General features: G+C 48.5%; 2 protein-coding genes across 19 annotated transcripts in view; one reads left to right on the top strand and one right to left on the bottom strand.

Annotated features, from left to right (window-relative positions):
* Positions 1-11,358, top strand: part of CSGALNACT1 (chondroitin sulfate N-acetylgalactosaminyltransferase 1) — a 337,597-nt gene extending 326,239 nt beyond the window's left edge. For 10 of the 12 annotated variants that reach the window (XM_027598297.1, XM_027598294.2, XM_035726078.1 and 7 more), the window contains 2 exons: positions 7,118-7,199; positions 9,464-9,753. In XM_027598297.1, coding sequence (XP_027454098.1) covers positions 7,118-7,199; positions 9,464-9,753 — 372 coding nt within the window. Of the gene's footprint in view, positions 1-7,117; positions 7,200-9,463 lie in introns of those variants that run through there. The other 2 variants (XM_027598300.1, XM_027598301.2) reach the window with 2 other exon arrangements.
* A 9,074-nt stretch (positions 11,359-20,432) lies between these two features.
* Positions 20,433-23,942, bottom strand: part of SH2D4A (SH2 domain containing 4A) — a 60,714-nt gene continuing 57,204 nt past the window's right edge. For 6 of the 7 annotated variants that reach the window (XM_027600600.2, XM_027600603.2, XM_027600606.2 and 3 more), the window contains 2 exons: positions 22,184-22,404; positions 20,433-21,690 (listed from right to left, as the gene is read on the bottom strand). In XM_027600600.2, the coding sequence (XP_027456401.1) occupies positions 21,598-21,690; positions 22,184-22,404 (314 nt within the window). In that variant the 3' untranslated portion in view covers positions 20,433-21,597. The remainder of the gene's footprint in view (positions 21,691-22,183; positions 22,405-23,942) is intronic. The other variant, XM_027600607.2, reaches the window with a different exon arrangement.

Below are 23,942 nucleotides of genomic sequence, written 5' to 3'. Positions count from 1 at the left end.
AGCTTCCACTAGGGTTTGAGGGGCAAATGGGATACAGGATTTATTTTCTTTCAACCAATCAGAATATAAATTCCTTTGGTTTTAAATAAAGTACTTCTTTACATTTGACATCAAATGTGATTAATGTTTCAACTTCAAACTCATAAAGATCTTATTTACTTGCAAGGAATTCTTTTCATTCCACACTTTAAAAGTTTTATCCTTTTATTACCATTCCTGCAAAGAAGCAGGTGCAAAGGGAAACTACAAGTTTCCCTAAGCCAGTTTCTCAGATCCCCAGAATTAATGGTCAAGCAGAAGCAGAACTCAGATCGCTGTGTGCGTAGCTAGAGCCTCAGAATTCTCCTGTAACTGGGGACATTTACTTCCAAATATACCTTAGAGCTTTTCTAGAGCATGTCAGTTTGCTGTTAGGATTCAGTATTCATGGCGAGTCAGTCCAGAGAAACATAGCAGCTGTCTCTGAGACACAGGAGGTTCTCCATCCACAAAAGGAAAATGTTGATTATGTTTGTTATTGGATGCGCCATTTCTGGAGCCCTTGCTGCCTGCAGAGAACTGGACTGGACATTCTAGAGGAGTCAGAGGAACTGAAAGAGTTTCATATGCTCGGGAGTGATTGGGGAGGAGGTCACTTTACTCTCTTGTTTTTGTAGACTTGTCCAGGATCATACAACCAGCTAGTAGCAGAACTCAGGCCCAAAGCAGGATTTCCTTACCCTAGTGCAGTGGAAGCAGATTGGCTTAGGATCTAGATGAGGGCTGAAATATAAAGGAAATGATCTGACAAAAATTCCAAAGGAGAACATCAGGCTACAGAAATTAATTTAATGGAGACAGAATGTGTAGGTGCTGAGAAGGTATAAAATAAGAAGAGATGGTTAGGGATGGTAAGTTAGGAGAAACTTCCTAGCAAGGGTTCATTTTGGCTCGGTCCTGAAAGATCTGAAATCTATAGATATTCTTGAGAGCCACCCCTGGCTCAAGGTAGAGGGAGAACACACGTCCAGGAGGGAGCTACGACAAAAAGTACTCACAGATGCAAGCACAAGACAAGTGTCCCAGCAGCCCTGCGAACGTGACCTCATTAGTCCCCGTGCGGGTCATTGCTTCTCAGGCTGTGGCCACTGCTGTTTGATAACACTTTGTCTTCAGACTAAAGCCAGAAGCCACATTCCTGGTGTGTGTGTGTGTGTTTGTATGTGTGCGTGCATTCAGACTACTCGTTTCTTTACTTTTGAGTACAGACCATTAATGATTAGAAGTATGTGAAATCATGGGATTTTATGCTAACATTCAGTTTCTTGAGTTGTAAACCTGAGATAAACCTTGCTGATGCTTTAATGTAGAAACAGCTCAGAGAGAAAGGAATGACTGATTTAAATAATTATTAACTTTAGATATTCCACTTTCCTAGTTCAAGCCTTGTTCATACTGGGGCCACTCCTGCCTCCTCCGTCTATAGACCCTTTCCCTCCCCCTATCATCCAGTCTTTCCTTCACCTTCTTTCCAAAACACAGATTAATCCCACTTTAAATCATCTTTTCTGGCCTAAAGCCAGTGGTGTGCTAGTAAATGTGTAACAGCCCACTCTCTGAGAAAGGAGGGGAAGAAAAAGCCCTGATTCATTGTGTTTGCCATTTTCCATGCTGTCAGTACCCTCACCGTGGCCTGGGGAGGCCCCAGAGTGACGTCACTGGATGCACAATCCTGGTGAGCTGGGTGGGGCGGGCTCCATCACAGCCCCACAGCCTTGATGCCTTGTTGGGGTTAACTGTTCCCCACGCTGACTCTGACACTGGTGACCGAGGAAATGGCTGCAAACGCCAGCACCTGGCGTGTGGTCCCCACTCGACAGATACCCCACTCTGCCGCTCTGCCAAGCGAGCATACCTGCCCCGCCTCTCCGTGTGCTGACCTTCCCCTCCGGGCCCTCTCCTCACCGGGAGATGCCCTTGCTGCCTGACACCTCAGTCTGCCCTGCATCCCACCCATCATTTAAATCCAGTGACTCTGTGCTACTCTGTCCAGTGTGTAAATGGTGTACTGACTCCCGTCCTCACCCTCTGTGATTCTATACCCTGCCTGTCTCCCCCCTTCCAAGAAGTATTTTACCGCTAATCTGCATTTCAGTTTAAATGTCTAAAGCTTGCTGACTGGGCACAGCCCATCCTTTTAGTCTGCTTCTGTATTTTTGGGAAGAAGGCACTCACTGAGTACCAAGAGTAGTATTAACAGATGCCATCCACAGCCTATCGGAAGCCAGCATGGCGCCCGCTTTCTTTCGTGGAATAGCCAGTAAGGTGGAGAGGCATTATTATGCTCGTTTCACAGATGAAAACTTGAAGCTCACAGGCATAAGTCACTGCTCAGATTGCTGAGTGAGTGAGAGGGTTGGGAACTCGAGGCCTGCCCTGTGTGATGGGGTCGGGGCTGAGGATGCTGAGTGGCAATGACAGGTTCTTTGGCCTCAGAGTGCTTCAAAAGACACTTTATTCTTTTTAAGCAGATACCAATAAAAGAAGACTTGTGGGAAAATGTGGGTTAGTACAAAGCTTGCAGGAGGTGGCTTTTGAGTCCATTCTTAGACCAATTCTGTGAAAGCTTGTATTTCTCAAGAAATGGAAATGGTCCCAGCAATCCTGGTGTTGGTCTGGGCTCAGCCACAACTGGCTGAGTTAGCTTGGCCAAGTCATTCTACCTCCACACTATAAGGCACATGTATACCCCATGCAGCCTCCCTCCAGGCCCCGATGATAAGGAATGTACCATGTGGGGGCAGGGGGCACCCAACCCAGCCACCAAAGCCCTTGAAGCTTAGGGTGTCTGCCGCTCACAGGCAGGACTGGCTCCGTAATTGGCGTGGCCCAGTGCACGATGAAAGGACAGGGCGCTGGCTCAGGAATTATTAAGAATTTCAAGAGCATTAAAGCAGGCGGGGCTCCGTCTGAGTGTGTGGGGCCTGTGGGCCACACGGGGTATGTACCACCGGCGTTTCTCATGAATGTGAGCCTGGACAAACACAACCTTGGTGCTTGGGAGGCTCTCTTTGATTTAGAGGAAATACTCTCCCTATTTGTTATTTATTTTATTTCAGGGCCCAGATTGCTTCGCGGGCGCTTGTCCAAGTCCGCACCATTAAACCAACAGGCGCTGACTGCCTCCCAGCTCCCCGTGCAGCTGCAGGGCGCCGCCTTCCCACATCTCTGGGGAGGGACGCTGGTTTGTGCTTTGTGCTCTGGTCCCGATAGAAAAGAATCACCCCCGTCACATGAATCGCCCGCAGAGCTGCGGGTCTGGAAACTTCCTGTGGGAGAGCGGGCTTGACAGCTGTCCTTTGTGGTGTGTTCATGCCCTGCAGGGCTCTGCCGCGATCTAAGGTGGGGAGAGAGCCGGGGCTGCCAAGAGTTGAGAGGAGGCCAGCCCTCGAGAGACATTTTTAAAAGTGAGGATAGCACTTAAAAACAGATCGGCGAAATTCAGGACAGAAGATGTTTTTCTTTGAACATACAATCTTTATCTGAGGGTTTCTTCCTCCTCTGTTGTAGTAAACATCATTGGTGTGTATCTTTTCGAAGCTTGAACAGAGCAGTGGAGCTTCTCATGCCTGGAGCCGAGGCTCTAAGCAGGAGAGCCCTCTGCTCAGAGCCCAGAAAGGTGAAAACGTTTTTGTCTGTGCGTCCAAAGCCACACGATGCTTAGTTTTCTCACTGGAATTCCTAGGCCTTCGCTGAGCCGCTCAAGAGTTCCCTGCTTGAACCATGTCTGTTTCCACTGACATGGAGCCCTCTCTGCCCTAGGAGTGCTCCTCATTCTCTCATTGGAGAAGCATTTATTGAGCACCTGCTGTGTGCTGGACAGTGATCTGGGGGCTGTGAACGAGCCCAAGGCCCTGGGCTTATGTTCACCAGTGGTGGTAGGTAAAGACAGAAAAGAGAGGAACAAATGCATCAACAGGATAATTTCAGAGAGCTGTTAAGTGTTATAGAGAAAATAAACCAGGTGACAGGTTAGAGAGTGACATGGTGGTGATGGGGGTGGAGGTGTGTGCTGACACTAGCTGGGAGGGTCAGTATGACTGCTTTAGGCAAGTGACATTGGAGCAGAGCCCAGTGGTGAGCAGGGAAAAGGTGACCCAGGTCGGGGATCTGCAAGTGTCCAGCCTTAGAGACCTGTGAGCCCGGTGTGTTCTTGGGGCAGAATAGAAGGAGATTCTGCATGAGAGGATGAGATGGATGAGGCAGGCAGGGGTCGGGTCACATAGGACCTTTGCAGGCTAGAGGTTTTCTCTGGGTTTTATTCTAATTGCATTAGCGAGAATTGCAATTAAAGCCCCTGCAGGGTTTTAAATTGGAACGTGCTGTGATCTGATGTGTGCTCTAGAGTGCTCACTTCCAACGAGGCTGCCGGTCGCGGGCACGGTGCCAGTGACTCAGCCCAGCTGAGGGTGATAGAGCCTGTCAGAAGTGAACCCCCTCTTGCCCTGACGTTCTATGCCATGGGTAGGGTATGATCAAACCCGTTTCCACCAAGGGCTCAGTCTCAAGGAGCATTTCAGATAGTGGCTTTTTCTGGCTTGCCAACTTAAAAGCCAACATTAATAAGTGTTTATAGAATGCGTTCCCCAGGGCGCCTGGGTGGCTCAGTTGGTTAAGTGTCTGCCTTTGGCCCAGGTCATGATCCCAGGGTCCTGGGATCGAGTCCTGCATTGGGCTCCCTGCTCAGAGGAGAGCCTACTTCTCCCTCTCCCTCTGCCTGCCTCTCTGCCTACATGTGCTCTCTCTCTATCTCTGTCAAATAAATAAATGAAATCTTAAAAAAAAAAAAAAGAATGCATTCCCCAGCTCATAAATCAGTTTGTATCTGTCCCACTGTCCCCAGGTGAGGGTCACTCTACCTTGTTCAGTCTTGCCGGGCACTGCATCCACAGCCCAGGTCTGGGGTCACCACCTCTTGCAATCCTTCTTGTCTTTCCTCCCAAGCGCTGGCCCATTGTGCTTCCTGTTTGGAGCATTCTTGTTTAGATTCCATATAGACCTCAGCCAAATGCTTGACGTTTGGTTACTGGCCCTTCTCTTTGACTCCATTTTTATCCAGAAGCTTAGAGGCCTTGTCTGTTTGTGTCCTGGCCAGCAGAAAGATACTAAGCTAGGAGCTGCAACAGAAACCGTGTACCTGGTATGAAACAAACTGTTCTTTTTAAAAAATGACTCAGTAGAGATTTTCCCAAACTTTCCTTCCCTGCAAAATCTTTCCAGCTGATACTAATGAAATTGCCTTGTCACTTGGGAGATATTGTGTAACAGGCTTTTGTTCCGAAGAAGCTAACTGACCAAACCTCTCTCGGTCCTCACGCTCCCTCAACAGCCCTGACGCACGCATCAGTGCAGGCCATGTCTGTGAGGAGGTTGTAGTGAAGATAAGATGGTTTCGTGGATTACAGAGCAAAAGAGTTTTTAAGTTCACAGTCCTTCCATGAGCCATATATGGAATATAACCGAGGCTGTGATGGAGATAACTTGGAACTTCGGGGAGGTGGGAGAGCAGTGAGGATAGATGTTTGGATGGTAGAGCTAGAAAGAGACCTTAGCGGAGATTTAGCTCAACCTCCTCTATTTTATTTTATTTTATTTCTTTTTAAAAGATTTTATTTATTTGAGAGAGAGAAATAACGAGAGAGAGCCGGAGCGGGGGGAAGGGCAGAGGGAGAAGCAGGCTCCCCGCCGAGCAGGGAGCCCAATGTGGGGTTCAATCCCGGGACCCCGGGATCATGACCCAAGCCAGAGGCAGATGCTTAACCAACAGAGGCACCCAGGTGCCCCTTATTTTTTTTTTATTTGGGGGGGAAGGGCAAAGGGAGAGAGACTCTTAAGCAGACTCAATGCCCAGTGCGAAGCCCCATGCAGGGCTTAATCGCAGGACCCCGAGATCATGACCTGAGGTGAAATCAGGAGTCGGATGCTTAACCGACTGAGCCACCCAGGCGCCCCTCAACCTCCTCACTTATAGGAAAGGAAGTAGAGGCTCAAAGAAGAGTGAAGGACCTGCCTGAGGCAGAAAAGCCAGCCAATGGTCAGGTTGGGAGGAGACCCTGGTGCATCCCCCCTGCTGCACACAGTCTCTGATGAGCAGCAAAGGGAGCCAGACTTGGCAGGCAGAAAATGCAGAAATCCCAGTGGAGGGGGACCTGCTTCGGCCTCCCTTTCCCTTCCCCGAGAGGTGACTTTCTCCACTGAGCACCTCTGTTAACCTCAAGAATGAGAAAGAACTATTAAGGTCTCAAAACAAGCCCCAGAATTACCTCAGCCAAAAAATTAAATGTTTTAAAAAATCTTGCTGCTTTAGCAAATACATTGGAAAATTACTTGCAGAGTGAGAGACTGAGCAGGACCAGGTCTCGCTTTTGGAAGACAGTTGCTGCTTGGACGGCCTCTCGGCAGCCCTGTAGCCTGGCACCACCACAGATGCTTTTGGGCGCTGTTTGGTTTTAAAATAGCTTAAAGGTGAATGGACAGAGACTTTCTTCAGAACCTGGACTCTTGGTGCCCTTTACCTCGGTGAGTGAGAGTTAGCAGAGCCGAAGTAACACACTGCCTTCTCGGGTTTTCTTTTTATTCCCTGAGGGAGTCCTGTGTGTGCCCTGTGCCAGAGCAGCTGAATTCCGAGTTGTTCTCTCTCCCTTTTCTCCACTTCCTGAGCCCTTTGCTGGCTCGCCGCCTGGCCCTGTGTGAGGGGCCGAGGCCTCTGATTCTCTCTGGCGCTGGTGTCGGGCCAGACACGTAGGTGGCTTTTCCATGGCGCTGCTCAAAAACTTGCTCTCCTGGTTTGTTTTTGAGTGTGTGTGTTTGTGTGTGTGTGTGTGTGTGTGTGTGTTTTCATGCCTACACCCTAGAAACATTCCAACCAGACGTGCCAAAACTCACAAGGCCCATTTTGGAACTGGTGAGTTCAGTGTATTCCTACCCGGTGGAGAGGACTCAAATCCAGCTGCGTTTCCCACACGGTTGTGCTGGCTCTTTATCAGTGGGGGGCCGGGCCCCCCATGTAGCAGTGCTTACATGAGTATGGGAATACGCTCTACTTCTGTCCACTCAAACGACAGTGCTTTCCCTGCAGGTCATAAAGAAGGAGACTGGATTTTGGAGAGACTTTGGATTTGGGATGACCTGTCAGTACCGCTCGGACTTCATCAATATAGGTAAGTCGGAGGGACTGGCCCCAAGCCTGCACCTCTGCTGCCGCCCAGAGGCCGTGAGCAGCCCAGGAGGGGGCCGGGCAGGGTCCCAGGAGTCGGACGGCAAAGGTGGTGCCATTTCCTAAGAAGAGGCCGTTCCTCTTGTCAGGGACCTGGGGGCTGGACCAGGACGAGGCGTGGGAGTGGGCGACACACGAGCCCCTCTAATCTCCACCAGACCCTCTCGGTCACCCCAGATGCGGCACACAATCTGAGGGAAAAGGCAGTTGTTGCAGAAAGGCAGCTTCGAAGCAAGTCTCCACCCCTCCACCCCCACCCCATGCCTCCTTCTGACCTAGTTCTGGCTCTGGTCCCTCTCCTGCAGAACATTCTGGGCCTCCACAGTAGCGGGATCCACTGGAGAAAAATAAGGACAACATGGGGATTTTTGGAAAATCACATATGGAAAAGATTCAGATTTCTCTCTGCTGAACCTTTGAAAATTCCAGATACTACTTCAAGCTCTGACTGAGTGTATAGTCACTGTCAACACTCACACACACACACACACACACACACACACACACACACAGGTTCCCAGAGCACTGAGAGGAAAGGCCTTTTAGGTTGCAGTTGAAGAGACCAAGGGCAAAGGGACCACATAGCAAGTGAGGGATGTTGGAGGAGAACAGAGCATTTCCTGTCCCCCTTGGAAATACCACCCCTCTTCCCATAGTGGTACCTACTCATGTGCCTCAAAACAAACAAAATTATGGATTATACTTGACTAGGATCTGAATGAACAAGCCAGAAACTTTGATCTTGGGCTCAGGGGCTCAGAGTAGACCCTGGCTTGGGGTCAGGGAAGCTCCGCCCTCAAAGAGCATGGAGATTTGCATCCCCCCCCCCCATCTTTCTTTCTAAAGCAGGTTTCCATTTCGAGAAACTCTGTGTTTCCTTGCTCTATATACAGGGAAAGATTATTTCGTGATGGTGTATGTTTATCAAATTTGAATTTATAATTGGATTTTCCTAAGGATGGGGCATGGCTGCAGTTGAAACATGGGGGGATGGTAGGCTGGTGAGGATGCTCTTCCTCCGTGAGCCATTGACATGACCTCAGAATCTCTGGGTCACATCTGGACCCCGGTCATTCTTTGCCATCTGGTAATTATTTGTAGGCATCTTACTTTTGCTCCGTCTATTTACTAAGTTGTAATGATACCGATGATAATAAATCAGTTACAGCTAAGCAAGTGCTGCCCCTTACATGACTATCTCATTTGGTTAGGACATCTAGTTCACTTCAGGATAAAGGAACCACAACTCAAGAGAGGTGATGTGGCCGAACCAAGACGCAAATTCCAGACCCCTGACTCGATATCGTACACCTGCCCACCATGGAGTTGGGGGGTGGGCACAGATCACTTGCATACAGAGCCCAGCTGTGGGCAGGCTGCAGTTTTCCCTGTGTGTGAGCCCCCCTTCCGGGCCCAGTGACAGCCTTGATCAGAGCAGTGCAACGTGGGGGCTCCGTGGGGGCTCTGGTGGAAGGTGCTGAGGATGACTTCACTATTTCTTGTAGGAGTTAAATAAAGCTCCTAGGTGAGAAAGGAACAATGACAAAAAGGGGCCAGTCTTCTCTGGTTCTGTTTGGCTCACAGTGGGCTTTAGGTTAAGAAAAGACATGGGGCATCTCAGTTTACAAAGGTGAGCCTTGAGGGGCCCATTAGTCACTTTGGAGGAGTCCACTGTGAAGCACGGTGAGACCAGTCCCTTAAACATGTGTCACGTCACCGGCCTGGGGCGGCCACACAACCTTCGGGACCATTTCAGTCCATGAAAGGCAGAGTGTTCTGTGGGACGTAATTTTGTTCACTCTGGGATCCCGTTGCTCTGTCAGGCAGCAAGCCGCTGCTTCCCTCGGCCTGAATGACAGGAGGCCACGTTTGAACAGATGCAAGAGTTTTCATCCTGGGGGCTCAGGCTGCTCCTTCACCTCGCCGCTAGCTCATGAAGGCAGGTGGGCGCTGGGAAGGAATGCTCCTTGCGGTCTTGGGATCTCCAGGAGTTGGTGCCAGCTGCCCCTGCCGCGGAGTTCTCTGTTCAGGATTTCTGAATTCTCTTTCCCGGATGGACACGCTCCTCGTTCGGAGGGGCAGTAAAGCGTCTCCCCTGGATGCTGCTTCTCTGCGTGCCAAGTGCTGTGCTGGTGCAGGTGAGGAAAGCCGGTCTAGACCGGGAGGGGGCTGCACGGCTTGGTTCAGCGCTGTGTTCTCTCCCGACAGGTGGCTTCGATTTGGACATCAGAGGCTGGGGCGGAGAGGACGTGCACCTCTATCGCAAGTATCTGCACAGCAACCTCATCGTGGTGCGGACGCCTGTGCGGGGGCTCTTCCACCTCTGGCATGAGAAGCACTGCGTGGACGAACTGACCCCCGAGCAGTACAAGATGTGCATGCAGTCGAAGGCCATGAATGAGGCGTCCCACGGGCAGCTGGGGATGCTGGTCTTCAGGCCCGAGATAGAGGCTCACCTTCGCAAACAGAAACAGAAGACAAGCAGCAAAAAAACATGAACTCCCGGGGCTAGATCTGGGGAGACCTTTTATTTTTTCCCTTTTGTGATTACCGAACACGTGGCTGTGACAAGGAAAAGATTTCCCTAAAGGGCAAAAGAAGAATTCAACTGATTAGTAAAAGAGAGGAGCGGGGAGAGCCTCTGATTTCTCTCTGCCTATTTGACTGGACGCAACAGGAATTAAAATCTCCCACTTTGCCTGCAAAAGTAGCCCAAATGCATCCCGAGCGGTGTCTGACAAAGGCAGAATGATTGTGAGGTTATAAGCCCGATGGCGTGGAGGTTTTGATTGTGTTTACAGCAAAGTGAGAGCTGTTACCTTTTGTGCTTATTGAAATAGTCACGAATTAAGACCAGTTTTATCAAAGTTCTTTGGGATGAGAGGCAAGCCCATGTCTCCCCCTAGGAATGATTACATGGTAGGGCTCTAGTGCCCGGAAGTGCTCGTGAGATTCGGAGATACACTCACAGCGATCCTTGCGAGTATATTTAAGCAAAACCAAATGGACTCGAAAAAAAAAAACTATTGTGTCATTTCCATCCAAGATTAACCAAAAATAATCTGCTCATCTTTTTTATTATAGTTTTAACCATCCCCATTTCTTAATTTTATTTAAAAATGCACTTTTTTTTGCTTATGAGTTATATTCTGCTTATTTAATTACCAATTTGCAAGCCTTACTAAGAGAGCACAAGTTAGCATACATTTTTTATATCTTTTAAGAAGATACTTGTAGGTGTATTATGAGAACTTTTTGTTCAGATCGAGCCCCATATCCAAGGACACACCAAATGCTGATCCCATCAGACACTGAATGTCAGACCTTTGGTCATGTGGAAGGCATGGTGTGGGGCTACTGATCATTGAGACATAGAGATACTTTATCCAAGAGTATTTCCCAAGAGGAGCAACTGAACACTGGAGGGAAAGAAAGATATACTTTTTACCTTAACAGAAAAGGAAATTCATTCAGACTGGTAATACCTTGATTTATTCAAAAGTCAGAAAACACATTTTCTCCTCAGGAGAACTGGGGACCACTTTCTTAGCTGTTTAAATAAACCAAAGTATACTGTGTGAACCAAACTATCTTTTTTCAAAGCAGGGTGCTCTTCCTGGCTGCTGGCTTTTATGAAAAGAAATGCAGAAAAATGTATTTTGTGAAAGATCACTCCATCTGCCAGAGTCAAGTGGGATGGAGGATTTTGCTACACGTTCACCCACCCCCATCTAGGGGAAAGTAACTATTTTTTAAATGAAACAGTTCTACTTAGTCGCCAAAATGCTTCTGAAAATCGCATTTTATTACAGTTTCCAACTATTTAAAAAAAATACAGTTAACACTGAGTGGTTCTACATTCATGTGAAAATTATTTATTTATTAGCCAGCACCAGATGCATGAGCTAATTATTTGTGATTCCTTGCCTTCTGTTTGCCCTCAGTCAACTCATTGTTTAAAAGCCTCAAGAACATTCAAGCTGTTGGTGTGTAAAAAAAAAAAATGCATTGTATTGATTTGTACTGGTAGTTCATAAAATTTAATTAAAACACAGGACATGAATGGAAGGTGGCATTGGACAGCTAATAAAATATGATTTGTGGATATGATTTCTTCTTGGAGTAAGAATGCCATGTCTTTAGTTTTAGGAAAACATTTTTTATGTGTAGAGACTGGGGTTTCTGCTACAGACATTTTGGGCTAGATCAGTCTTTGTTGTGTGTGTGTGTGGGGGGGGTGGCGCTGTCCTGTCCATTGTAAGATATTTAGCAGCACCTCTGGCCTTCACCCACTGGATCCCAGGAGCGTCTCTCACCTGGGTTGACAACCAAAATGTCTCCAGTCATTGCCCAATATCCCCTGGAGGGAGGGTACAAAACCACTGTCCTGTTGAGGACCACTGGTCTAGACGGAGAGAACCACAAGGAAAAACCTGGCTGTTAATACATTTCACTTCTCCTTTTCAGTTAGAAAAAATTGAGAAATGATTTCTAAGGTCCCTTTCTAACTGGGTTTCATATTTCCACATGCAGTGGTGATACCAGAGACTCGGAGCATGCGTGGCCTCCCCTGCAGCAGTTCTGACGGCCTGGGGGACTGGCCGCACACTCCGGGTCGGAGGACGCCCTTCCAGCGAGGCCGGCGGCAGGGGGCAGGTGCTGTGAGCGTGCAGTTCAGCAGGTCTAGTTGTCCTGCAGACCGTGGGGTCTGGCTATGCTCTGTGGGCCAACCAGCATATCCCGGGTGCCTGAGGCTGTGACGAAGACTGGAGTTTCAGCAGTTGGTTAAGAATTGCTGAGGGTAGGGCGCCTGGGTGGCTCAGCTGGCTAAGCGACTGCCTTCGGCTCAGGTCATGATCCTGGAGTCCTGGGATCGAGTCCCACATCGGGCTCCCTGTTCAGCGAGGAGTCTGCTTCTCCCTCTGACCCTCCCCGCTCCCATGTTCTCTCTCTCTCATTCTCTCTCTCAAAAAAATAAATCTAAAAAAAAAAAATTGCTGAGGGTAGCTGAAGAGGAAACAGCGTAAGATTAAACTACTCCTGTCTTTTGAGAATTTAGGTAAAGCAGTTTTATCAAGAAGGAGGAGCCCTCTTCAAGCACAGGTGAGAGGGGATTTGTCTTCGCGTGGGCTGCTGGACCCCAAACCCCCAGACCGGGTGGCTTCAACAGCAAGGGGGTGATTCAGCTCAGGAAGGCTGAGGATTCCAGGATCAAACCTATGTCTGGTGAGGACCCATCTCACCATATCCTCACAGGGCGGACACGAGGCAGAGGGCTAGCTCTCTTCCTGTCTCAAGAGAACACTAATGCCGTCATGGAGGCTCCCTACCTCGTGACCTAATTACCTCCCAAAGGCCTCACTTCCAAATACCATCACAGGAGGGCTTCAACATCTGAATTCTGTGGGGGCACAAACATTCAGTCCGTAGCAGGACCTGTCCTATATACAGAAGAAGAGTTGGTGAAGACCCCACTGAAACATGACAATGAGGGGCTTGGAATTTAACCTCAGACAGCAAAGGAAGCAGCAATGAACTGTGGCTTGAAGGACCCAGGCACATGATGTCTTCTAAAGGAAGGATACTGCCAAGGAAGCACAGTCCTGGGCTTGTCTGCGGTCCCTTCCCGCTCTCTGCATGCCCCCTCTGTTCTTAACGGCATATGTCACCTGGTAACTGGCCCAGCCATCCCCCTGGAGCTGTGGTTTCTGATACAGACCTGGGTCTTCTCTGAGTCGTGGTGAGCTGATGCAGGCTGGGAGAGCTGCTTGTTTGGCACCTCATCCCCCTCCTCACTCAGTACTGGCAGGATAGTAGCTTGAGGTCGACCAAGATGGGAGTATTTACACGTGGGAACAGGCAGTTGGCCAAGGCTACCTACCAGGACTCCCACTGCCCTCCCGCTCCACCACCACGCCCCATCCGGGCTGGTGGTTCACTGTTGGCCAGCCCACCAGTGCCTCCAAGTGACACACCCGTTCTCCCTGTCATCTACCTTATAGCACCTCTTGCAGTCATCGGTGTGGCCCGCCGGCTTCTCCCCACACATCAATGATGAGAGAATCGGGCCTAGGACTTTGCAACAGGTAAACGGAACTTCACACAGCCCTACTTTGAAGATTTTGTCCGACTCAAGCAGGCGTCATACGCAATTCTGAAAAGTATGAATACAGCTTCCCAGAACGTAATCTTAATACATTTTGTTTCGGGGAAAATCTAATGCCATCTACTTGTATCTAATCTTACCAGCGGTCAGTGGGGGGTGACAGTCAACAGCTAGGCTTTCCCAGCCACAGTGCCTGGGCTCCAATTCCGGCTCTTTGACTGGCAGCCTGTATGATCTTAAGCCAGGCACTCAGCCTCTCTGTATCCCCGTCTCCTCATGCAGAGTCATGAATGCAGTCACATCTGCCATGTCCTAGGGATGGAGTTTTGCAATGGTGGTGAGCTTCGGAGCCGACGGCCAAGCCGTCTTTGGTGCAAAAAAGGTGCTTTTATTAAAGTACGGAGACAGGACCCACGGGCAGAAAGAGTCGCGGCCCGGGACTGTGAGGAGCAACTGATTATATACTTTGGGGTTGGGGGGTGGGTAAAGATTAGGGAAATTCCAATAAAACCTAATGATGTACTTATGTTGGCTAATTGAATTTAAATTAAGTAAAATTAACAAAACAAAGGCTCACAGGCTACCAGAGGCCTTGCTGTTGTCAAGCTAAGGTTGCTTTTTCCTCTAGCAAGGCATTAACGTCGAGATGGCTGGGAGTTTCCTGAGGAATGTTACACTCCGCCTGCCTCAGGGTATTTGTCAGTGGGCTGCAGGTTATAAGGACATTTCGTCTATTTGTTTCCCGCAACTAGGACCCGTCGGGCTCGCCGCAGGTATTCACACCCAGGTATCGCTATGCAACACCAGGTCCGCATTCACAGCCGTCCGTGACGCTCCCCAGCACACCCAGCACCTCTCAGGCCAGCATGGGTTGCACGTTAGAGGTCATGAACCCATCACATGGGCACCGTTGTCCTCTATTTCTGTCATTCTGAAAACAAGTTCAGTCCATCTGAAGAAGCGTAACTAGGAATGTAAGATATAACAGGTAATTTCTTCCTTAAATTCCACGCTCGGTAATTTGGTGTCGATGACCCCCTAGGCAGCTGAGGAGCATTCATGGTTTCCGAGGTAAGGTGCAGAGCCGGGCACGTTCTGTATAGAACGCCACCGTGCTAAAGCAGGTACTAGCCTTTCCCAGGTGCAGAAACTGTAGGGAGCTCGCTCAGAGGCCCGGGGCAGAAAGTGGCTGGCTTCAGGCTCAGCTGTTATCACCCCGTCCTACTTGCCAGCTCCAGAGGGCTTGAAGGTCAGGGGGAGGGGGTAGAGAAGGGAGCTTTGGCCTCCAGCAAGTCCAGAGTCTGTTTTCTTGTGCCTCAGTTTCCCACCGTTGCTCTGCTCTTCAGCCCACCGGACAATCCCCTGCTGGTGAAAGAAAACACCGTGATCCAGGAACACGGAACGCACAGAGCTGCCTCCCTCTAGCGGCTCTGTAATCCCCTGAGGCTTGAGGCTCTGAAGCCTTGGAAGCCGCCCTCCAGAACCTCTGTATGGCCTCTATATGCCCAAGGCCTTGGACTTAAAGGCTGCCTTGAATGGGATGGGAGAGCAGGTGGGAATACTCGCCTTTTGAAAAAGATTTGACATGGTTTCTGAGAATTGCTGATCAGAGATAATGCCCCTGGGCGGTCCCTGAGCCGGTGGGTGTGTTTTACTCCCAACACCCATCAAATAACTGGCAGCTTTGTGTGATCCATATTCTGATTAGCTTTATATTTGAATTCAAAGCTGTTTCTCCTGGCAGGACTCAGTCAGTGCTTTGCTGCGGCAGCCAAAAATCATGGGGACCGTGCCAGCTGGTGGGGGCGCGGAGGTTGGGTGGTGGTTTTTTCCAACACACAGAAAATGTTCTCTCAGCAGAGGTGCCTGTCAGAATGTCTCTGTGATAGCGATCCTTTGCACACGCCCTGGGCCTGTGTCTGCCTCCATGGTTCTTCCAGGGGAGTCTCTCTTCAAGGAGAGAAGCAGGCACGGCCTCGGGGCTGTCTCTGCCTGTCACCCAATCACCCAGAGGCTCAGGGAGGGCCAGGCCACCTTCGGCGACCTCTGCCCAAGACTCACCAAGTGTCCTTTGGTGGCTGATTGCGCAGCCAGCCTGCCCACTACAGGCGGCACCCAGGCGGGGCACTTACTCCTCATCAACCTGAGAGTCAGGGCTTCAGCTTGCTACTCCCTCTGCCTCAACTGTTAACCCCCAACCCCCGTTTCTAACCCCACCCCAATCTGCTCCCAGAGCGCCCCCCCCAACCCCAGCGTTGAAAACTGCAACAGTCATCCTCACCTGGCCTGCTAGGATGTGAAGCCCCATTTAAAACGGTTAAGAAAAATAAATAAATAAAAATGGAATACAAACAGCAAAACCCTCAAGTTACAAAGAAAGGCTGAAGGGAGAATGTATTTAACTACTTGTTCTTTCTTCCAGTCATTAACCTCAAAGAGAGCCATGTAAAAGTCACCCCTACGGTGTGTGGGGCTGTGAGGAACAGCAGAGTGGTGTGTTCCAGAGCTCCACCACCCAGAGCACTGGCAAGAGATAGGGTAAAGCAAGCGCCATGTGGTTGGGTTGTGGAGGCTCGGTGTGGTGGAGGGTTACCAGGATCTGGACTCAGCTGGAAGGAAGACTTCATGAAGGAACATCCTTTCAGCTAAAGGAAAATAAAAGCTGATTTAGACTGACCAGGGTGGCGGGGGCTTCCCCCAACCCCCAGCAGTCTGGGTTAGCACTGGCTCTGCCTGACCTATTTGGGAGACGAAGCAGAGAGAATCCCAGAGGGATCTGGGGTTGTGGTAAATCTTCTGGTCAAAAAGGCAGGCAAATTCTTGGGGATTTGTGATCAGGAATTCCTGAACAACTGAATCAATTTGTCGATGACCAATTTTGGGTAAACACTTGGCTACTGCTAACTTCGGGGTTGTCAAAATTCAACGTTAAGAGAATGCCCTCTATCTGCCATTTCTAATCTAGACTAAGGTAGCCATCTCTCTGCAAGCCATTTCAACTGGCTAATTTATTGTGTGATTCCCTATTATATCCCTCACTCTAAAAGCTTCCCTTTCCCCCTGAAAATTCATCCCAGAAACTGTAGCAAATGGGCCATTGGTATACACAGCCCATGGGTTATATAAGCTGAGTTCATAACAGAGGAGCATGGAGTGCATGAATCCCGGCTTTGTTGGACCCAAGAGACTTTACATACTTCTTTTCTAAGCCTCAGAATCCAGTGGGTGACTTGAGTCACTCCTGTTTGAGAGCTGAAGCTCAGACAGGCTTACTATTGTTTTTCTTTTAAGATTCCACACAGCTAGGGGGCACCTGAGTGGCTCAGTCGGTTAAACGTCTGCCTTTGGCTCAGGTCACGATCCCAGGGTCTTGGGATCGAGCCCCGCCTCGGGAAACCCTGTTCATCGGGGTGTCGGCTTCTCCCTCTCCCTCTGACTGGTGCTCCCTCTCTCTCTCTCTCAAATGAATAAATAAATCTTAAAAAAAAAAAAAAAAAAAAGCCCACACTGCTGGTTAGTGATGTAGCCAGGATCCAAACCCAAACCTGCTAGACTTTCTACTGCACTGAGCTCACTCACGACCAATGTGTTATCACACAGTAGAAAGAGCAGTTTTGCCCTGTAAGGCTCCTGAGCATTTTCAATCTGGGGCAGCAGTAGGAAGCGTGAGGATCCGGCGGAGGCCAGAAGGAAGCATAGCAAGTACACTGGAAATAGAACGCCCACGTCCACAGTGGATGCAGTGAGAGCAGAATTCACGCTGCGTGTCTGTGTGCGAGTCTGTGTTGCGGAAGGGAAGGAGATGAGAAGCTCTCGGAAATACAGCAGGAAAGCAGGGAGAGAGGAAAACTATGAGGAGGAGATTACAAAAAATGGAGAGCAGAGGAGAGACGTGCAAGTAAGATTTGCGGCCACTCCTGAGGAAGGGGACGTGCAAGTCGAACAGATGTCTTCTTTAAAAGATGTAACTGTAGAAACTTGCCTTCTGAAAGAAAGACCAATGGGATGCAGTCTGAATGTATTTACCATGTTCTTGGCAAGAAGGGAAGCCCAGAGGCCCCGTGGAGACACATCCACACACCCCTGTAAGTCATCTTTGTGTCTCCTGTGTGTCAAATGGCAGGCGTCCCGAGGATTCTGCGTGTGAGGCCCGTCACACGTGCTGAACTCCAGGCCTCTGCAGGAAGTGGCCACTGCAGAACTTTTGGCCACGAATTCTTTCCTTTAATCTAAAAGCATATTTTGTGCCACATGAGCACATGCCATTAGTTTATACTTAAAAGGACGGTTAATTCCAAAGTGTGGCTCAGATAGGCAATTTTGGTAGAAATGCCCCTAAGATATTTTAAGTGACCTGTCCATACCCCATTTTCACTTTTTCTCCTTTTTCTTGATCCTTTTTCTTCTTAACTCTCCCTGTGTTTTTCCTTTTCTTGGCAGAAGTTTTGGGCCCACTAACACTTCTTGGCGTTGCTTAGCTCTGCTGGTCACACTGAGGAACAAAGTAACTTCTATGTGCATCCTCCAAAAGAGGGGTAGAGTAGGAGACCAGAACCAGGGTCCTTATGGGTGACCTGGTTGGGGGTTAATGATTGTGAGGGTCTGGCAGGAGGGGGGGTGGCAGCCAGAGAGTCTGGGATGACTGTAAGAGGAGATTCTAGAATCTTTTGAGGGAGTTGAGAAAGAAAAGAATCAACGTGGGCAGTGAGAGGCATTTGCACACAGTCCCAAAGAGGAAGGCAGGTTGGAGTGCTTGGGCCTGGAACCTGGACAGTAACAGGAGGGGAACACCCTAGACCAAGAAACCGTAGGCAGGCCAGGGGCTGGGCTTGCTGAGGCAACCTAAGAGGGTTTGGATGGCCTCGCCTTAGGCCACAACTAGGGTCAGACATAGGGAGACCGTATCTAATAGCTGAGCTAGGATGAGAATTCAGGCTTCCTCGACCCTATTTGGTTTATTTTATTTTTTTTAAGTTCTTTATTTATTTGACAAAGAGAGACAGCGAGAGAGGGAACACAAGCAGGGGGAGTGGGAGAGGGAGAAGCAAGCTCGCCGCTGAGCAGGGAGCCCGATGCAGCGCTCGATCCCAGGACCCTGGGATCATGACCTGAACCGAAGGCAGATGCTTAGCCAACTGAGCCACCCAGGCGCCCCAACCCCATTTGGTTTTAATCATTTTCTGAATTCTGTATCATTCTCCCTCCCTAAGAATTTCAAGTAGCACTGCTGGCCATCATATCATCAAACAATGGACAGTTTATTTCTCTGAATAATAACCAACAGGATAAAACTTACAGAACTCAGACCTGCTTCCCCTTGTACTATTAGGTTAATTCAGGTCATTTCCCGTTTACTAAGTCATCCCACAGTAGGATGTTACTAAGTGTCATTATATCTGGATATGACTGTACTTGTTTCCTCCAAAATAATTTTAGACAGAGGGTGATGCTGAAATCATATGTCTTCATAACGATTAGTGACTACAGGATACTTTTCTATTCATTACAGAACCATAAGATTTCAGAACTGGATGAAATTAATAAAAATCAGCTAGTAAAAGCACCTTCTTTTAATTAAAATAGAACTACCATATGACCCAGCAGTTCTACTTCTGGGTATTTATCCAAAGAAAACAGAAATACCAATTCGAAAAGATACATGCACGCCTAGGTTCACTGCAGCCATTATTTACAGTAGCCAAGATAATGGAAGCAACCTTGGTGTCCATCAACAGATGAATGGATATAAAGAGATGGATACACACACACACACACACACACACACACACACACACACACACACACACAATGGAATATTACTCGGCCATAAAAAAGAATGAGATCTTGCCATTTGCAACACGGATGGACCTTGATGGTGTTATGCAAAGTGAAATAAGTCAGAGAGAGACAAATACCCTATGGTTTCACTTATATGTGCAATCTAAACAACAAACAAGCCAAACTCCTAGATATAGAGAACAGATTGGTGGTTGCCGGAGGGAAGGAGGGTTGGGGCGGTGGGCAAAGTGGGTGAAGTGGGTCAAGAGGTACAGACTTCCAGTTATAAAATAAGTCATGGGGATGTACAGCATGGTGACTACAGTGGATAATGCTAGAGTGCATATTTAAAAGTTGCTCTTAGCAACTTAGTAGATCTTAGAAGTTATCAGAAGAAAAAATTTGTACCTTTTAAGGTGATGGATGACAGACTTACAGTGGTGATCATTTCACAGACATTTCACATGTCAAATCGTTATGTTGTACACCTGAAACTAGTTTAATGTTAAATGTCAAGTACACCTCAACTAAAAAAATACCTTTTTTTATTAGAAGTGAAAACTGAAGTTCAGAGAGCTAATGGTGGGAAGATATGGGTCCTGTGTGGTCTTTGCAATTCTAAAATGTCATGGCTGTTGAACCACAGTTAGAAATGACAGCTAAAGACAGGTCCTCTTGGACAAACGTCTCATTGACAGTTGTCGTTCAGACTAGAAACACATGGGACATTTCAGGTAACACTTCACAATGATCTGTGTTTAAAAACTTTCTCATGAGAGCACACACATGCACCCATATGCACTCACACATACACACACGTACCCCACCCTCTTCTCTGGTTACATTTTACACTGTCTGTGAGTGTGTTACACAATCAACAACCTCATGAATAAACTGCCACAACGGCTGCTCCTTTGAAAAAATGCTGAGGCAGAGAGTAGGACTGGAGTACAAGCCAGCCTCCATCTTCCCAGAGGATGACTCTCTGGCCCAGAGCACCCTTGGTCACTGCCCAGAGGCGTCCCCCTCGCTGGGCCAGCCCGAGAGTTGCTTGCGGGTGGGGGTGCGGATGCAGTGGGGCATAAGACTCCTGACTGAGCAAACCTGCATCCCAGAATGGAACAGAGCCAGGGGGGAGCTTACTCTCCCCTCTTCCTTCCATATCAGGAGGGTGGGCTGTGTAGCCACAAATGGCACACAACACCCATCAGGTTCTGTCATGACAAGAACTTCTGTGTGAGTTTGTGAGGGCGGCTGTAACAAATGACCATAAACTCGGTGGCTTAAGACAACAGAAATTTATTCTTTTAGAGATCTGGAGGCTCAAAGTCTGAAACCAAGGTGTCAGCAAGGCCACATTCCCCTCGAAGGCTCCGGGGAGGATCCTGGCTTGTGGGGGTGGCCAGCACTCCTTGGCATTCCCTGGCCTACAGCCGCATCACCTCTCTGGTCGCATGGCCGCCTCACCTCTGCGGGTCTCTGTTTCCCAAGCTCTCTCTCCTTATAAGGATGCCTGTCCTCGGATGGAGTGTCCACCTGAATCCAGTAGCAACTCATCTTCACTTGATCACATCGGCAAAGACCCTATTCCCAACTAAGGTCACATTCACAGGTACCAGGGTTTAGGACTTCAACCTGTCTTCCTGGGGACACCATCCAACCCAGAACAAGTAGTACTGCAACGGCTCACTCTCTGCACTGGTCTGTCAGCGCCTCACGAGTGCGTGTGCTTCACCCTCCGTGGTGTGCTCTCCGACGGAGCCAGGGTCACAGGGCGAGCCCTGTGCTGTCCTCCAGGACGAGGAAACGCTCACAGCTCTTCGCTCACTCCCCTACCGTCTGCAGTATTTCTTGACGTGGTAAGCCTCTCCTCCTCAGTTTTAACTCCTCATTCAGTTTACATTCCCAAGTTTTGTTTTTCTATGTCTCTTCCTTACATCCTGGCTCCAACATACATAATAAATGAAGTGTGTCTGCAGCGTTGGTTCAACCACCAGTGAAGCCTTTTCCGCCAGTTCCCCAAAGCCAACATGGAACTTAACATAAACACAATCCTGAGATGTGAAATAATGCAAAGAGGGAGTGTAGAGGTCATAAAATAGTTCACAGGAGCTACTGGTTTTTGAAGTACGCCTTAATTCCTAAAAGGCTTCAATTTCTTTGTTCATTTTATATCCATCATTACGGTTGTATCCTTCATGTAGTTGCTGAAATTGGGGATCATCTCCCTTTACTTTTGGAGTGAATAGGATGCAGAGGTAATTTTCTCTTAACGTTAAACTCCAGCATTTGTGCAGAAGAGAGATTTCCACGGGGCTCCAAGGACACTTGCCTGTTGATCAGTGTTGGCTGGCTCTGCTGCAGGCTAACTTTGGCTTCTCACACAAAGGCCTATTTCAGCAGCGTTTACCCAGAGGAAAGCCCAGCTGGAGGGGGCAGGATGACACGATGGAGGCTGTCACTCAAAGAGCTCCAGGTAGTCGGGCGGCCCGTCCTGCTGACCGCAGGGGTAGAGAAGGAGCTCTTTTCCCAGGGAAGTTATGGGTTCCTCCTGTGAATCAGAAGGCAGAGATCAGGCTGGGCTGTGGGTGGGCAGGTTGTTAAGACAGTAGAAATAAGAATGTCATGCCCTTCCCTGCCTCCTCAGAGTACATAACTTCTTGTTTGCCCTTGATTTACATGAAGCTTTATTGGTTTACGGCAATCTTAAAAGAGATTTTCTCATCTGCAAATTGCCATGTACTCTTTTTCCCTCCTGAGCTTGAGTTCTCACTAAGAGTGGTCTCAGATGCGATCAGTGTGTGCACGGACTTTGAGCATCTCCTCCATTCTCTGCCCCAGTGCCTTCTCCCTGAGTATCTGAGGAGGAACTAGGTTCAATGATAAAGGAAATGCAATTAAGAATCCTGATTATCCGGAAGAATTATCAAAGACTAATCCCTCCGTTACTCATCTCAATCTTTCTTCTTGTAATTGCCTTTCATTGCTAGAGCTGCCGCAAGACAACCATTCACAGAGCAAATTCAGCCTGGACACTGGTTCACCTTGTGATAGTCCACCAGCGCCGCCAGGGTGGCGTGCTGCAGCCGGTCCACGCCCAGGAAGCTGTAGGAATCCGTAGAGGCATCTATGAGGAAATGCTTACAGCCATCCTCAGACAGATAGGACAGGGCATAGCCTTTGATCCTTTCACTGACACGGATCAGAAAACTGCCTGGCACGCACGTGCTCAGAAGCTCATTTGCTCTCTTTAATGTCAGAATCCCTGCGGAAAGAAGAGCAGGTATTTCAGGCAAATCATTTCCAGAACTGTCTTCAGTTATATAGCTGCGTGGATAAAGTTTAGTAAAAAGTAAGAGCAACTTCCAGTCCATTTTGGACTTCTTCAGAATGCAGTACAGTATCACTCATCTGGCATTCGGTCACCGGGCAAGCGGGGTAGGTGACAACAGCCAATGGGTAATATAAATGAGAGCGTCCATGTTTAACATTCAGAATACGTTTCCACCTGTGCACCCGGTTATAACATCACAGGTGTTAGGTGGCTTCTGAGTCTGGTAGGACCCTTTACAGGCGTCCTGGAAGTGTTCGAGCTGGGAGGGGACTGGAAGGCGTCCTCCTCGGTTTACTGATGAGGACTCTGTGGCCTGGAGCGTGTTCCTACATGGTCTTAAACAGCGGTTCTCCACCAGAACAATGTCTGGAAATCTCTGAGAGACATTTTTGGTTGTCAGGGGCAGAGGATCCTACAGGTATCCACTGCGTAGGGGCCAGGGATGCTGCTAAACATCCGACAGTGCATAGGACAGCTTCACACTACGAAGAATCATCCAGCCCCAATATCAGTAGTGCTGAGCTGAGGAGCCTGGTCCAGGAGTCAGCAAGTTAGTAACAGAACCAGGAGGGACCCAGGTTTATCTCTTTCTTCTGTAGTTACTCCTAAATGATACTTCAGTGGCATTTAAAGGAATAAAAGAATATCCACATATGTGTATGTGGGTATGCATATGCTCATATATTTATATTTTCACATGTTTGTCTTCACATATATTCAAAATAAAACTCTCCATTTAAATGAAGTTTTATATGTATATATACTTTAGAGGCCTCATGAATTCATACTAATTCAGACCAGCCTCTCTTGGCTGGTCTGAATTAGTATGGCCTCTCTTCTAGGGCCTCCAGCTCTACTGCATCAAGGCCCAGCAAGGTTACCGATGCCTGTGCATTATCTCCATCACCTCCAGTTACCTTTCTGCCCTTTCCTTGATGAGACCTGAGCCAATGGAAACTGCACGCACCACTGACAGTGCGTAAGGCTCTTGGGTCAGCTGCGGCACTGTCCACTGTAGGTGCTCAAATGATGCCCATCTAAGCTCCAACAGATACGGACTGCTGATTCTGTTGGTCTATTCTACCTTTCCAAACACACCTGATCCTATTGATAAATCACAGATGACAACCATAATCTGAAACAAGGCAACAGGTAACCAGCCTACCCAGGGACTAAAAATAACTGAAGTTTCAAGGCTCTGTATTTGATTGTCTATGAAACCAGGGATATTTTTCACTGACACTGAAAACTCCCCTTCAGAGGTGAGTGAAGGAGAAGCAGCATTCTGGAAAAAAGATTTCTCTCTCCTTCCAGACTTACCAACAACCTAGCTCTGAAACTCCAAGTTACTTCAACAGATGGGGTAGATGTTATAATTTATAACATCAGCATGTTATCCAGATGGATTTAGGTTCCTAAAATGAAAGCTACTCTGGAAAATTATAACTGAACCTGGGTTAAGTTAGGTT

Source organism: Zalophus californianus, chromosome 2 (assembly GCF_009762305.2).
Source record: "Zalophus californianus isolate mZalCal1 chromosome 2, mZalCal1.pri.v2, whole genome shotgun sequence".
In the NCBI taxonomy this organism is placed as follows: domain Eukaryota; kingdom Metazoa; phylum Chordata; class Mammalia; order Carnivora; family Otariidae; genus Zalophus; species Zalophus californianus.
This window is presented reverse-complemented; position numbering and strand designations above follow the sequence as displayed.